At 38.3% G+C, this 14,761-nt stretch overlaps 1 protein-coding gene across 3 annotated transcripts in view; it reads right to left on the bottom strand.

Moving 5' to 3' along the window:
- Positions 1–12,278, bottom strand: part of LOC149815952 (vacuole membrane protein KMS1-like) — an 84,250-nt gene extending 71,972 nt beyond the window's left edge. For all 3 annotated transcript variants that reach the window (XM_089989443.1, XM_089989444.1, XM_089989442.1), the window contains exon 1: positions 11,769–12,278. In XM_089989443.1, coding sequence (XP_089845569.1) covers positions 11,769–11,841 — 73 coding nt within the window. In that variant the 5' untranslated portion in view covers positions 11,842–12,278. The remainder of the gene's footprint in view (positions 1–11,768) is intronic.
- Between the last annotated feature and the right edge of the window lie 2,483 nt (positions 12,279–14,761).

Here is a 14,761-nt window from a genome sequence, read left to right as displayed (position 1 = left end):
CTTATTCAATGATCCCTTTATGTATCTGATATGATCCTCAGAATTGCACTCATATAAACGGATGTTGGTGCATGTTGAAATTGGCTTGTAGTATGAACCGTATGTGAAATATCTGGTCTAGTAATACTCAGGCACATCAAGGATCCTACAGGTTGTCTATAAGGAGTGGGATCCTTGAGAGGAATGTCATCATCAATTTTCATTTTTGTTCCTACTATAGCAAGAGTTTCACAAACTTTATCATATGTAATATCTGACCTGTCAAGAATCTCAGAAGCAAGTTTAGTTTGAGATAGAAAATAACCTCTATGTGAATATGCAACTTCAATTCCCAGAAAGTAGATCAGAAATCCTAAGTCAGACTTTTCAAATTTATCTTTTAAAATAGATTTTATGCTCTTAATTCCTTTAGAATCACTTTCAGTTATTAGCATATCATCGACATATAAAAGCAATATTACTATGCCTGCGTTGGATTTTCTGACAAATAAAGCGGTGTCAGTGAAGCATGAGGAGAAACTATTTTTCAGCATTGCAGAGTTAAATTTGTCATACCAAGCCTTGAGGGCTTGTTTTAAACCATAAAGTGCTTTCTGGAGACGAAGTACTTTTTCTTTAGGAGTCTTCATTCCTAGAGGAGCATCCATATACACTTCTTCATTAACATCGCCATTTAAAAGTGTTTTTAACATCCATTTGGTAGATGTTCTATTTTTTATTGAAGAGATAGTAATTAGGCATTTGACATTAACCATTCGTGCAACAAGAGCAAATGTTTCTTCATAGTCAATTTCGTATTCGCGACTATATCCTTTGGCTACTAGACAAGCTTTATATCTTTCAAGAGATCCATCGCTCTTGGTTTTGACCTTAAACACCTATCTACACCCTATGGTTTTCTTACCCTTAGGAAGATCTTGAAATTCCAAAGTCTTAGCTTTTCTGAGAGCTCTAAGTTCATCATCCATAGCTTTTGTCCATTCAATACTTTTTTGGGCTTCTTCAAAGTTTTAGGGTTCTACGTATGAGTGAATGGCGCTAAGACATGCTCTATGTTTAAGTGTAAATGAATCATAAGAGATGAACCTAGAAGGGACTTTCCTATTTCTCTCAGTTCTTCGCGAATTTTCTCCATTTAAATGGGTAGTTCTATTAGAATCATTATATTTTTCAATTGCACTTCTAAAACCATTTTTTTCTCTATGAGTATACGTAATACGATCTCTAGATGTTCATTCATCAATATGTTGATAGGTAGGTGGGTGAGATAAAAAGTTGTTTTCCTCCACTTCATTATCACTACAATCATTATGAGTAGATTCATCATCATTAGCATCATCATTTCTAGATAATAACTAAAATAAAAAGGAAGAATCCATATTTTCTTTATGAGGTTCACAACTTTCAAAACCACTAACATTTTTCAGAAAACTCACATTTCTGGATACATATAATTTGTTGTCTTTAATATCGTAACATCGAAACCCCTTTTCAGCTTCGGAGTAACCAAGAAAGACACATGTGATAGCTTTCGGTGAAAGCTTGTCATTCTTGTCTGTAAGAACAAAACATTTGTATCCGAAAATTCTTAACCTATTATAGTCAGGTTCTTTTGTATACAATATTTCAAAAGGCGAAATTTTGTTTACATTTTTGGATGGAAGCCGATTTATGAGATAAACAGATGTAAGAGCCGTTTCGGCCCAAAAAAAATTTGGAATGTTTTGCAAGATAAGTAGGGTTCGAGTGGTTTCAATAATATGTCTAGGTTTTCTTTTGGCTAATCAATTTTCTTGAGAAGTTTTCGGACAAGATTTTTTATGGAGAATACCATAACTTTCAAGATATCTTTTGAATTCATTTGAAAGGTATTCTCCTCCAGAGTCTGTTCTAAAAGTTTTCAAGTCTCCATTAAATTGGTTTTTGATCATTATTTGATAAGTTTCGAATGTTGTAAAACCTCATGTTTATGATTAAGAAAATATATCCAACAATATCTAGTGTAATCATCAAAAAAATCACATAATATGAAAACCCTCCTTTTGATAAAAGGGGTGTCGGTCCCCATAAATCTGAATGGATAATTTCAAAAGGTCTTGTTGTAAACATAGATCTTTGATTGAAAGGTAAACTTTTCATCTTTCCAAGAGTACAATCATTACAAATAAAATCACTTTTACAAAGATATTTAACAAAGGGTAAATGAGAAATCTTAACAATGTTGGGATGTCCAAGCCTTTTTGTGCCATACATTAATATATTTTTGTTGGACAACATTACAAAAAGGATTTTTGGGGATTTGGAGGAAGTCAACATAGTATAGATCTCCCCTCCTAAAGTTTTCCCCAATCAACCTCTTGGACCGACAATCTTGTATCCAACATTTATCAGATGAGAATTTTATATCACATCTATGGTCCGAGAGTTGAGAGACTGAAAGCAAATTTAAGTTTAATTTTGGTATAAATCTATTTTTTAGGATAAAGAAATCATTGTTTTTCAAAGTTTCCAATTTCTTTGATTTCAAGAGAAGTTTCATCCGTGGTTGAAACAAAGGATGGAGAGGGATTTTTTGAATATTCGGAAAAAGAACAAATACTTGGAAACATATGAAAAGAGGTACCCGAATCTAAAAGCCAAGAAGTCTTACCTGATGGAGAAGAAGTTGACATGGCAACTCCAGAAATTGCCTCTTTGAAAAGATGTTGAAGTGCTTCCACAATTTGATGCAAAGAGAGAGCTCCATTCGAAGAAGATAAACATTCTTCCTTTTGAGGTTGAGATGGTAGTCATGGCTAGCAATTTCTTCCACTTTGGGCACACCGGTTTGATGTGTCCCGATTCTTTACAAAAGTGGCACACAATTTTGCTATAATCTCTTTTTCCGCTTTGCCCACTGTTTTCCATTGCTCCATGATTTTGATTTTTGAAGTGAGGAGGTTTGTAGTAGGGGTGGCAAAATCTGACACGACCCGCCAACCCGCTTCTTAGCCGGGTTCGGGTTTGGCTTAAACAGGTTTGTGTCGTAAACGGGTCGACCCACCTAACCTGTTTATTAAACGGGTCGGGTTTGTGTTAGGGGTATGCCAACCCGCCAACCCGGCTGGCCTGTTTAATAAGCAGGTTAGGCCTCAAGAGGTTCCACAGCCTGAATAACACGGTGAACAGCGGGAAGTACGAGGCGTGGAAAGAGGACGACATGTCACCTTGCCATTGGCAGGGAGTCACGTGCTCAGGGGGGCATGTGACTGGGATCGACCTCTCCTACTCCACATCTCAGGGCGAGCTCTACCCGCGCTTCTCCTCGCTCACTGTGCACGACTCCCTCGACCTCTCCAGCAATGCCCTCAATGGACGGATTCCGACCGATCTCGACCAGTGTGCCGCCCTTCGCTACCTGAACCTCTCCTACAACATCCTCGAGGGAGAGCTCCACGTCTCTGGGCTGGTGAACCTCAAGACACTCGACGTCTCGGTGAACCGACTCAAAGGGGGGATCAAGTCGAGCTTTTCGCCTAGCTGTGGCAGCCTCGTCACCGTCGACCTCTCGTCTAACCACTTCTCCAACGATATACTCGGTTGCTTCGACGGGTGCGTCGAGCATCGGTCCCTCGACCTCAACACAAACAAGTTCACTGGGCAGCTGTAGCAGGGGTTCGGTCGTCTCACAGAGTTCTCCATGGCGGAGAACAACGTTTTCGGCAAGTTATCGTCGGCGAGTGCGGGCTAACTATGTTGGATATATCAAAGAACTCGATCACGGGTACGATCCCGCAGGAGATCGCGAGGTGTCGTGGCTTGGAACTTGTGGACCTGTGGGGCAACAAACTCTCTGGCAGGATCCCGACGGAGATCAGAACTCTGAGGGATCTCAAAGTGCTCATCCTGGGCAACAACAGCTTCCTCCCTAAGATCCCTTTGACCCTGTCAAACTGCTCCAACTTGACTTTCCTCGACCTCTGCAGGAACAGTTTCACCGAAGACATCCAAAAGACGATCGGCAACTACAGTCTCCTTGGAGGAGTTGTGGGAGGATCTGGGACAGCCTTGTTAAAGGCCTGATCTGCGTGAGGAACGGCACCAACGTCGCCAAAAAGATGACCTGATCCACCAACCCGCCCGCCAACCCGTTTACCCAACCTGACCCGTTTATTAAATGGGTTAACTGTGTCATGTCAGGTTACCCGTTTAATAAATGGGTCGGGTTCGTGTTTGCCACAGTCGACCCGTTTAATAAATGGATCGGGTTCGTGTTGAGGTATGCTGACCCGCCAACCTGACCCGATTGCCACCCCTAGATTGTAGGTTCTCAAATTGTTTTCCGGCCTTGAAATGACATTAACGCCTTCACTTTCTTCTTGGTTGGAAGGTGTGGAAAGAACACTTGGATTATTTTTGCTTATACCCATACGGGTCTCTTCCCCACTTAATTTTGTAATTACGTCTTCAAGAGAAGGGAAAGTAAAGGAGGACAGGAGAGATAATCGTATTTGTTCAAATTTGGGTCTAAGCCCATTTAGAAAGTTAAAAAAGTGATCATCCTCCAATTGTTTACGCCTAAGCTCAATGGTTTCTCCACTCTATTTGGGCTCAAGCATGGCAAGCTCATCCCAAATAGAGGACAACTCCGCGAAATACTCTCAAATAGTTATTTCGCTTTGTTGTAGGGTCAAGGCCCTTTTTTAATATAGTACTTGTGAGACAAGTCCCTTGATGTGTACATTTTTTCAAGATATTGTCATGCTTAAGAAGCTTTTTTGAATTTGATGATGTTGGCATTAATTCTTGTCTCAACAGATGAGAATATCCATGATAGGATTTTGAAATTTCTCATCTTTCATTCTTCATGTTTCTTACTATATTCTTCAAGAGCCTTGATTCTTTCTTCTCCTTTAAGAATCATTATTTCTCTTTTTTCCACCAATGTAATATTTGGTTCCGGTTCCGGTTCCGGTTCCGGTTTTGGTTCCGGTATAGATCCTTAGACATATCCCCAAGGCCCTTTACCCTTGATGTGGGCTTCCATATTGCCGGCCCAAACATGATAATTTGAACCATTGAGTTTAAACCCAAGAGAGAAATGAGAATCCTTTTCCCCCATTTGTAAAGAAAATAGAGTGAGAGAATTCTTACCACCAACGGGTCTTTATTCTGGTATGATTTTTACAATATATATTGTAAGAAGTCTCCATGCCAAAATTCAAGAGAAAGGTAGGTGCGCGACTTTCGAGGCACACAACAAAAATGAAGTAGCACACGATCCTCTTCAATAATAGCATTGCTATGATACCATGTGAAAGTATCTTCAAAAGAGACACTATGATCAAGAAGCTTAATTCTTGATGAATGAAGTGTGCACAAAGGCACCACCCACAATAGCTCACAAATGCACAAGGCATAAAAGAATATGGAAAACTTTATTGAAGAATTAATGGCTTTGACTCAAAGGCCCTGTCTTAATACAAGAGGAGAAGCCCATATTTATAGGGCATTAAAAGAGCCTTGGAGGGGCTCCACATCTAGTCGTTGGAGCCCCTCCAACAGTCACAAATGTGACTGTTGGAGGGGCCCAACGATTAGAGTGTGGGCCCCCAAGGTACATAAAGAACATAATAAAAAGAAAAAAATAAGAATGAAAAATAAATAAAATACAAACATATTAAAAAAGATGAATATGTGTAAAATAGAAGAAAAGACTAAAATACCCCTTCGATTAATACAAAAGTAAAAATATATATTTGTATATATAAGTAGATAGATACATGTACATATATATGTATATGTAGCTCTCTTTATATATATAAAATATATATGTAGGATTACAAGTTATGAAATAAAATTTAACAAAAGTTAGAAGTATATATGTTTGTTGCAAGCTTGGAGAAGATGTAGGGAGTGTAAGGGGTTTGTATTTGAAGTGTGTTTGTTGCAGGCTTAGAGAGAATGTAGGGGCATTTTTATTTTTTGAAGTATATGTATTTTTTTTGAAGTGTATGTATATTTTTTGAAGTGTATGTATATTTTTTGAAGTTTTTGTTGAATGTATGTTTGAAGTGAATGTTTAAGAATGTAGCGGATTTGTATTTGAAGTGTGTTTATTGCATGCTTGAAGAGGATGTAGTGGGTTTATATTAGAAGTGTGTTTGTTGCAAGCTTGAAGACGATGTAGTGGGGTTTGTATTTGAAGTGTATTTGTTGCAAGCTTTGAGAGGATGTAGTGGATTTATATTTTTGAAGTGTATGTATGTGTTTTGAAGTTTTTGTTTAATGTATGTTTGAAGTGAATGTTTGAGGATGTATTGGGTTTGTGTTTGAAGTGTGTTTGTTGCAAGGTTGAAGAGGATGCAGTGGGTTGGTATTAGAAGTGTGTTTGTTCCAGGCTTGAAGAGGATGCAGGGAGAGGGGGTTTGTATTTGAAATGTATTTGTTGCAGGCCTTGAGAGGATGTAGTGGGTTTGTATTTTTGAAATGTATGTATGTTATTTTATGTGTATAAATTTTTGAAGTGTATTTGAAGTTTTTGTTAAATCTATGTTTAAAGTGAATGTTTGAGGATCTAGTGGGTTTGTATTAGAAGTGTGTTTGTCGCATGCTTGAAGAGGATGTAGGGGGGTTATTGTTTGTTACAAGCTTTGAGAGAATGTAGTGGGTTTGTATTTTTGAAGTGCATGTATGGTTTTTGAAGTATATTAGAAGTTTTTGTTGAATGTATGTTTGAAGTGAATGTTTGAGGATGTAGTGGGTTTGTATTTGAAGTGTGTTTGTTGCAGGCTTAAAGAAGATGTAGTGGGTTTGTAATACAAGTGTGTTTGTTGCAGGCTTAAAAAGGATGTAGGGGGGTTTGTATTTGAAATGTGTTTAGTGCAAGCTTTAAGAAGATGTAGTGGGTTTGTATTTTTTGTATATATGTTTTTGAAGTGTATTTGAAGTTTTTGTAGAATGTATGTTTGAAATGAATGTTTGAACATGTATGTTTGAAGTGTGTATATTTTTTGAAGTGCATTTGAAGTTTTTGTTAAATGTATGTTTAAAGTGAATATTTTAGGATGTATGTTTGAAGTTGAATGTTTGAGGATGTATGTTTGAAGTGTATATTTGAAATGTATATGAAGTTTTTGTTCAATGTATATTTCAGTTGCAAGTTTTTTAATGTAAAAAATTATTTTAAACTAATTTTGGGTTTTAAATTTGCAGGTTTATAGCCTGTAACGACAACATTTCTATCTCATTGTTATAGGCGAAATCCCTATCTCGCCGTTATAACCAGCCTATAACGACGAGTAATTCTCCCCATTATAAACTATAATGGCGAGTTAATGTTGGTTGTTATAAGCTATAACAACGAGAAGGAATGTTATAACCTATATGAAGCCTATAATGGCAAGCCAGATATCTTGTTGTTATCGAGTATCTCGACGCTACTGGTGTTTCCAGTTCCGGCGAGATTATTTGTTGGTATTGGTTTCATCCTTTAATGATGACCTATAAATATCGTCGTTATTGATTAGCAGCGACCATTTTTTGTCGGCGACAAATATCGCCATTATAGACCAATAGCAGCGAGAAATAGAGCAATAGCGGCAAGAACAATCGCCGCTATTGGCCCTCATCCTTGTAGTGTTACATCCTCAAAAGTTTTTTCATCACTCACAACAAACTGCCCAACTGAAAATGTTTAACATCTACCTAAGGCTAGGGGTGTCGGCAGGTCGGGTTCACCTGGACCCGACCCGAACCAAACCCTATAGGGTCAGGGTATGGTGACAAATAAGAAGACTCGAGTCCAAACCCGAAGATACGATTAATACATGGACCCGGGTATAGTTTGTGAAATTTTATATCAGACCTAGGCCCGACCCGAGTTTCGATTAAGACCCTCAATTTTTTAATGTAAAAATGATAAAAAAATTATTATTTTATCGGGTCTGGGTATGATCCGGATCTGGTTCATGTAGTTCTTATCGGGTCCGGGTATGATTTCTCTTATAGTAGATCCAGGTTTGAACTTGATGCCATACCCGAAAATATGGTCCAAGTCTGGTCCCACCAAGGTCCAAACCAAACCTGACTCGTTGACACCCCTACCCAAGACCATATGAATCCCACTTAAATTTCAGAGGCACTCATTTGTATTGCATCCAAATGAACTCTCAAACAACTAGCAAAGCTATGACATAGCTATAAGTAATTTCATATATCAAAGACATAATTGTAGGCTATACACACGCAATTCCAGCATCCCCTTTTCAGCTATGTCGCATGGGTGCAGATACGGAGGGTAAAACATGGCAATTTCAAAAAATGAGGGTACAAGGGCACAACTATATATATAGAAAGAGAGAGAGAGTTTGGGTGTAGATTAAGTGTGGATCTATATTAGGGCCCACTTGATCCAGACCCACTTTTTTAATAAAAAGGTGGGTGGGTTTCGGCCGAGAGGGCACGAAATCCCTCTCTCTCTCTCTCTAGCAGATTGGAAGAAGAAGAAGTGGGGGAGAAGGTTAAAGAACCAGTATGCCCTCTCTCTACACTTCTACTTTTTCTTCCTCCTCTTTTTTTTTTCTTCTTCTTCCTTCTCCTCCTCTTTCTTCTTCTTCTTCCCTGCCTTTCACCTGAGGACAAACAAAAACAAAAACAAAATATTTGGATTGGGTCAGGGTTGGACCCTACCTGATCCGAACCAGCATATACCTGTGCTGTGTTCGGTACTTGTACCAGTGTCGACATGGGAAAAGCTGCTTGGTAGCCGTGTCTATGTGACATAGCTTTTCAGCAATAGGCACAGTTGGACGGTCATATCCTGGGGATCCTGTTCATATAAATTAAAATGAAACCCTTCCTGTCCATAAAAGCCAACTAACCAAATATAGCAATATTAAAGAACCTATGTCACATAGGTGGGGTGCAGATGCGGATGGTGCGACATGGAAATTTCAAAAGATCTGGAGCAAGGGTGTGAGTGTATGTGTGTGTGTATATATATACCCATTGGTACCGGATTCAAACGATTCATTCACAGTTCAAGGGAATACAACATTCCTTTGGAAATATAAAAGAAGAATCTATTGGGGGGGATGAGAGATATTATGTTCCACCACATTGAATTATTTGGTTCTTGCATCAACAACCCCTGCTAGGAAGGCTAGGGATAGGTTTACAACTATGTCATTCACTAATGGCAGACCAATGCAAGACCTGTCAGATTTCAGACGCATGTGGCTTAAGAGCAGGGGTAGCCAGCTCGGGCAGAGATTGATAAAACAAGGCAGAATGTGGTGACTGAGATAACAAATTGTTACACTTGTCAGGAAGTTAGATAAACTAGTTATGTCGGTGAAATGGTTGTTGCACCGACTGCACACTGGACTAGCTAATCATATGTATATATATATATATATATATATATATATATATATATATATATATATATATATATATATATATATAACTGGACTTGGTTAGGGTTAACCGAATCTACTTTTGGACAGAAATGAACCTCAGTATGGTTGACTTCAACAGACACAAACAGAGCCGTGTCCAAGTGTCGCACCCACATCGGTGTGGGTCCGATGCGGATGTGTTTCCCTGTTATAAGAGTCCATGTTATATAGTAAAGAACCAATACCTTTTAATTCAAACGATAGGCACCTATCTACCCTGCATGTAGCATGGATACAGCTAGAAGATAAAGTTACTGCAATTCTTATATTTTCCAATTAAAAGTGACATATGATGAGACTACCGGTATAGAAAACAAGCATCGATGTGACACAAGCAACCCCAACCTAGAGAAGAACAGGAATGCTTCTCAACAGATCAATCAAGATAGAATGCGCTTGAAGCTGCCACCCATACAGACCCCTTCCTAGCTTCATCTCTAAGCTTCTCTTCCTGATGAACTTACACAACACTACCGAACAAACTGTCTACGTCAGTGTTGTGAGAGGCGTACGCCTCAGTACCTGAAGTGTACGCCTCAGAGGCGAGGCGCACGCTCAAGGTACTGAGGCGTTGCTGTGATGCGCTTAAAGTAAATATAAAAAGTTTCTAACCCAAATCTGGGATTTCTGGGTTAGAAGCAGCCATGTTCACCATAATAATGATGAAATGTTTCACTAGTGCGAAGCATTGAGTGTGATGCCACATATTTTTACGATATTTTAGATAATACCACGGATACTTGAGAGTCTCATGTTGTGAGAGGCGTACGCCTCAGAGGCGAAGCGCAGGCTCAATGCCTCGATTCGCCTCATCGCATTTAACAACCTTGGTCTACGTTCAAACCTACACAAAACAAGTGGAAAACCAGCCATTAGCAGACTTCCAAAAGAAATGATGGGCTACAGCTGTCAACTCTGCCAGTGGAATTGATCCAGAAAAATTAGTTGACATCAGGATTGACAACTTCTAAATGCCCAACTTCTCTGCCAGCACAGTATGCAGCCTAATCTCCCTGGTGTCCACATATTAGCCATTTGCCATTGATCACATAAGTTCATGCACAACTCTTTATTGCCAAGAGCCAAAACCACTCAGAAGAGAGCCTTCATAAAAACACTGGGTTTTGTGATGCCCGACCCCACAAAAAAAATCCAAAGACGATTTTCCAATCAACCAAACCAATCCCAAAGCACTCTGATTTTCAAATCAACTAAGCCAATCCTAAAACACTCCCTATCTTTAATCCTAAAGAAGATTCTGAAGCATCTTTCCATCCAACAGTCATGCAACCTCTCACAGACTTTGAAAGACAGCAAACTACGACTACTAAGCAGTTTCTTAATCAAAGAAGACCTACCTGCAAAGATGTGCAGCCACTCTTCAACTTCAAGTGCTTCCAGAGGAAACAATTGATAACCCATGTCACAAATATCGTCGATATTTTGAAGATGTTATTATATTGCGATGTTTTCAGAAGGCCAATCAAATCCTATAAAAATACGGTACTTGAAAAAATTACCTAGTTTGAAAATATCATATTTTTATCAAAATATCTCTAATATATATCACATTTACATTTATTTTTAATAGCTTTAGTTTTAATGTGTGCCTTTATTTTCCTGAGATTCTTCTGAGAAAACAGAATATTGTGAGATTTTCCCGAGAATGAGATTCATAACATTATTAATAACAAATGAACATCACCATCTGAAGTGGCAGCCTTAGGTATCTCATAAAAACTCCATGTCATAAAAAGGTAATTAAGCAATGAGGACCAAATTTGTGGCTATCGCAGGGCCGGTAGAAGTAAATCAATTATCGGCCAAGTTTATCTAGCATAGGTGGTAACCAGTCCAAGGAGTAACTCAGGCCGATTTATGTGAATTCAAAATCAGATTGGTACCTTGCACGGAACCCCTCTGCCATTTGCAGCTCCCAAAAACCAAAACCAAAACCGGATTTATATCTAACTTACCATTGATGAGCCAAGTAAAGTCCATGAATTAACCTGAATAGCCAAGCCAGTTATTTTATGTTATCTCAAACAGGCACGTACAAGACGAAGAAATATAAAATATCCAACCGCTCAACAATTGCGCTGGAGCGATATTTTCATTGTATTAAAGATCCCCTCTACCGATTCCACGTTAAACAAATCAAACGGAGAGCACCCAAAACAGGAGATTAAAACCCTAAAACTTTCCCAGCTACCAAACGCACTCAGAACACGCAGATCACTCGAATAAAAAAACCCAAAAAAATGGAAAGCCAACACAAAATGATCAACCAACCAAAATACAGAAAGGAGGAAGAAGATCAACACTCACGAGAGACCGCCAGATTCTTGTCCTCAACGGCGGCAGCGGCTACTAATTTTGGAGCTCGCTTTGGATTCCCCATTTGCGGAACTCTCCCTCATGAACAGTAAGGGAGCTCAAAATCGTCCGTTGTACGAATCCTACCGTCCCCCAAGACGCCGATATCGACAGATTCCGCAATTTGGGGATCGATCATCCAGATTTACGCAAGGAAAGGAAGGAAGAGAAACCCTAAAAATAACGCCCTCCCTTCTCAGACGATCTCTGAGAGAGAGAGGAGGGGCGTAGAGTAAGGGCAACGGAAGAAGTGGAGTGTGGGTTGGGGTTTGGAGATTGCTTTCCGCAATCGTTAGGATCAGAGCAAAAACGAGGAAAGAAAGGGGGGATTTGGATATTCGCAACCTCACCTTCCCTCTCTTCTCTCATTACAAATTTGGAAGGCAAGGCTCGCCTGCCAATTTTGGGAAAATAATAGAACGAACGCTGCACCCCTTGCCCTCACGTCTAAATACCTAACCTAACGGACTGCACGTTCCAAAAAGAGGCTTATGTATACTTTTTTTAGCTGCTATATATATATATATATATATATATATATATATAGGGGGGGAGCCCAGTCCTATCTCCCGGCCCAATTTAAAAAAAAATATTAAAAGCCCAGCCTTGACTCCATGTTAAATAGATTTTTATCCATTTTTGTAGCCGCTGCAGCAAATAGTTTGATTTGTCCATATGAAATAGATTTTTATTAATAATTGTAGTCATTTTTTATTTTATCTCAAAAAAAAATCGAGGGCACTGCCCGAACGTTACCCGAGACTATCACACCAATTTTTTTTTCTGCACCCCTGTTTGCCCTCCCTCACCCCCTCACATGAATCCTAGCTACGCCCATATATATATATATATATATATATATATATATATATATATATGGAACTGAGCATATTAGGCCTCATTTCTACCGTATAGGTTTAAGTGTTTCATGATAGATCTGAACCCTTAAATGTGGTTAGCATAATCGATTTAGTGAGAATTGACTCTTGGATCAAGTTTTTTTTTTATGAAATCCATGTTTTTATGATATGAGAAAAACTGGTACCTTCATAGACATTCATTTTGGTTCACGGGAAAAACCTGTATACAGTCAAATTCTGGAGATCCAAAAGCCGATTCTCACTAAAAAAATCTTATAGATCACATCTTTGGTGTTAGATGTGAAAAAATACTTAAAACTATGATTTTTCAAAGGGCCAAGCTAGCTGTCACTAAAAAGGAGGCCAAAGGAACGCATTACTCTATATATATGATAACTTAACATATTAGGCCTCATTTCTCATTTTTTCTATAGGTTTTAAGTGTTTTATAATAGTTTGAACCGTTAGATGTCTCTAGCATGATCCATTTAGTAAGAATCAACTCTTGGATCATGTTGTTTCGATGAAAATATATGTTTTTATGAGCCAGAAAAAAAACGGATACCCTCATAGCCTTTGATTTTGGATCACCGGAAAAACCAGTATACATGTCAGATTTGGGTGATCCAAAAGCCAGTTACCACTTAACAAAACCTATAAATCACATCTATTGTGTTAGACTTAAGAAAAAAAAACTTAAAACTATGATTTTTGAAAGCGCCTAACAAGACCTAATGAAAAAGGAGGCCTAAAGAATGCATCTCTCTCTCTCTCTCTCTCTCTCTCTCTCTCTCTCTCTCTCTCTCTCTCTCTCTCTCTCTATATATATATATATATATATATATATATATATATATAATGTGATCCTTCTACCCACCTTATTGTTCAGCCTCATTTTGTGCCCTAAAAAATCATCGTTTTTATCATTTTTTTCTCACATCTAACACCATAGATGTGGTCTATAGGTTTTGTTTAGCGAGAACCAACTTTTGGATTACCAGAATCTGACATGTATACAGGTTTTTCTGGTGATCCCAAATCAATGGTTATCAAGTTACCAGTTTTATTTGTTCATAAAAGCATGTTTTTTCATATAAAAAACATGACCCAAGAGTGTATTTTCACTAAATTGGGCATGTTAAACACATTTAAGGGTTCAGATATATCATAAAATACTTCAAAACTATAGGGCAGAACAGGTCTAAACACGAAATGAGACATAATTAATACGTTCAGTTCTCTCACGCAACACTTCTTTTGCAAATCCAACCATGTGGATGTGCATGGCATCGTAAATTTGCTAGAAATCAACCAGTGGAATTTTGTATTTTTAATGGAAAAATGTGATTTTTGAATGCTTGAATATTTATGAAAATTATGACTTATTGATTTTAAAGCATTAAAAAATCTCATTTATGCATCAAAATCAGATGTTTCAAGAGAGAATTCTTATAAAACCAAGCATGTAGATCACATTCGTACGGTTAGATTTAAAAGAAAAAAACAAAAAAGATCATGGAAATCGTTGTTCACACATTAATCTTCATATTTTCAGTTCTCATATTCTAATGACTATATATATATATAGAGAGAGAGAGATATAGATAGATAGAGAGAGAGAGAGAGAAATGAAAACCTGCCTGTTAAAAAACATGTCAAACCTACTCCTAAAACTTGGACCCATTGTGATCAAATGCACCACTTCACGCTTAATAGTCTGTCGGTTGATTAGATGAGTGCCCGGAGGTCCTGGGCTCATGGTGTGGTAGGGATGCCGATAATAGTTGGTACGTCACCAGAAGTTGCCGAAAGATGCCAATAAATGGTGACAAAGATCGTCGAAAAACTAGATCTATGTCACTATGCGGGGCTCAAGTACGATAAAACAGGTTGCATCGCAAAGTATCTCTGATCGTCAATCCAAGACCATTGTCGGAAAGATATTGATGTATAGTATGCCAACAAGTACTTGGGTCGCCTAGATTTTACCAGAATTGATCGAAATCTTTGCTGGAAGTTGCAACTGCACCACTAGCGGGTAGGCTTGGCATGTTTTTTAGTGGACATGTTTTCATTTATATATAC

Source organism: Nuphar pumila, chromosome 15 (genome assembly GCF_984573655.1).
Source record: "Nuphar pumila chromosome 15, dmNupPumi1.hap1.1, whole genome shotgun sequence".
NCBI lineage: Eukaryota > Viridiplantae > Streptophyta > Magnoliopsida > Nymphaeales > Nymphaeaceae > Nuphar > Nuphar pumila.
Note: the sequence above shows the minus strand (reverse complement) of the source record. Positions and strands in the feature narration are given on the sequence as shown.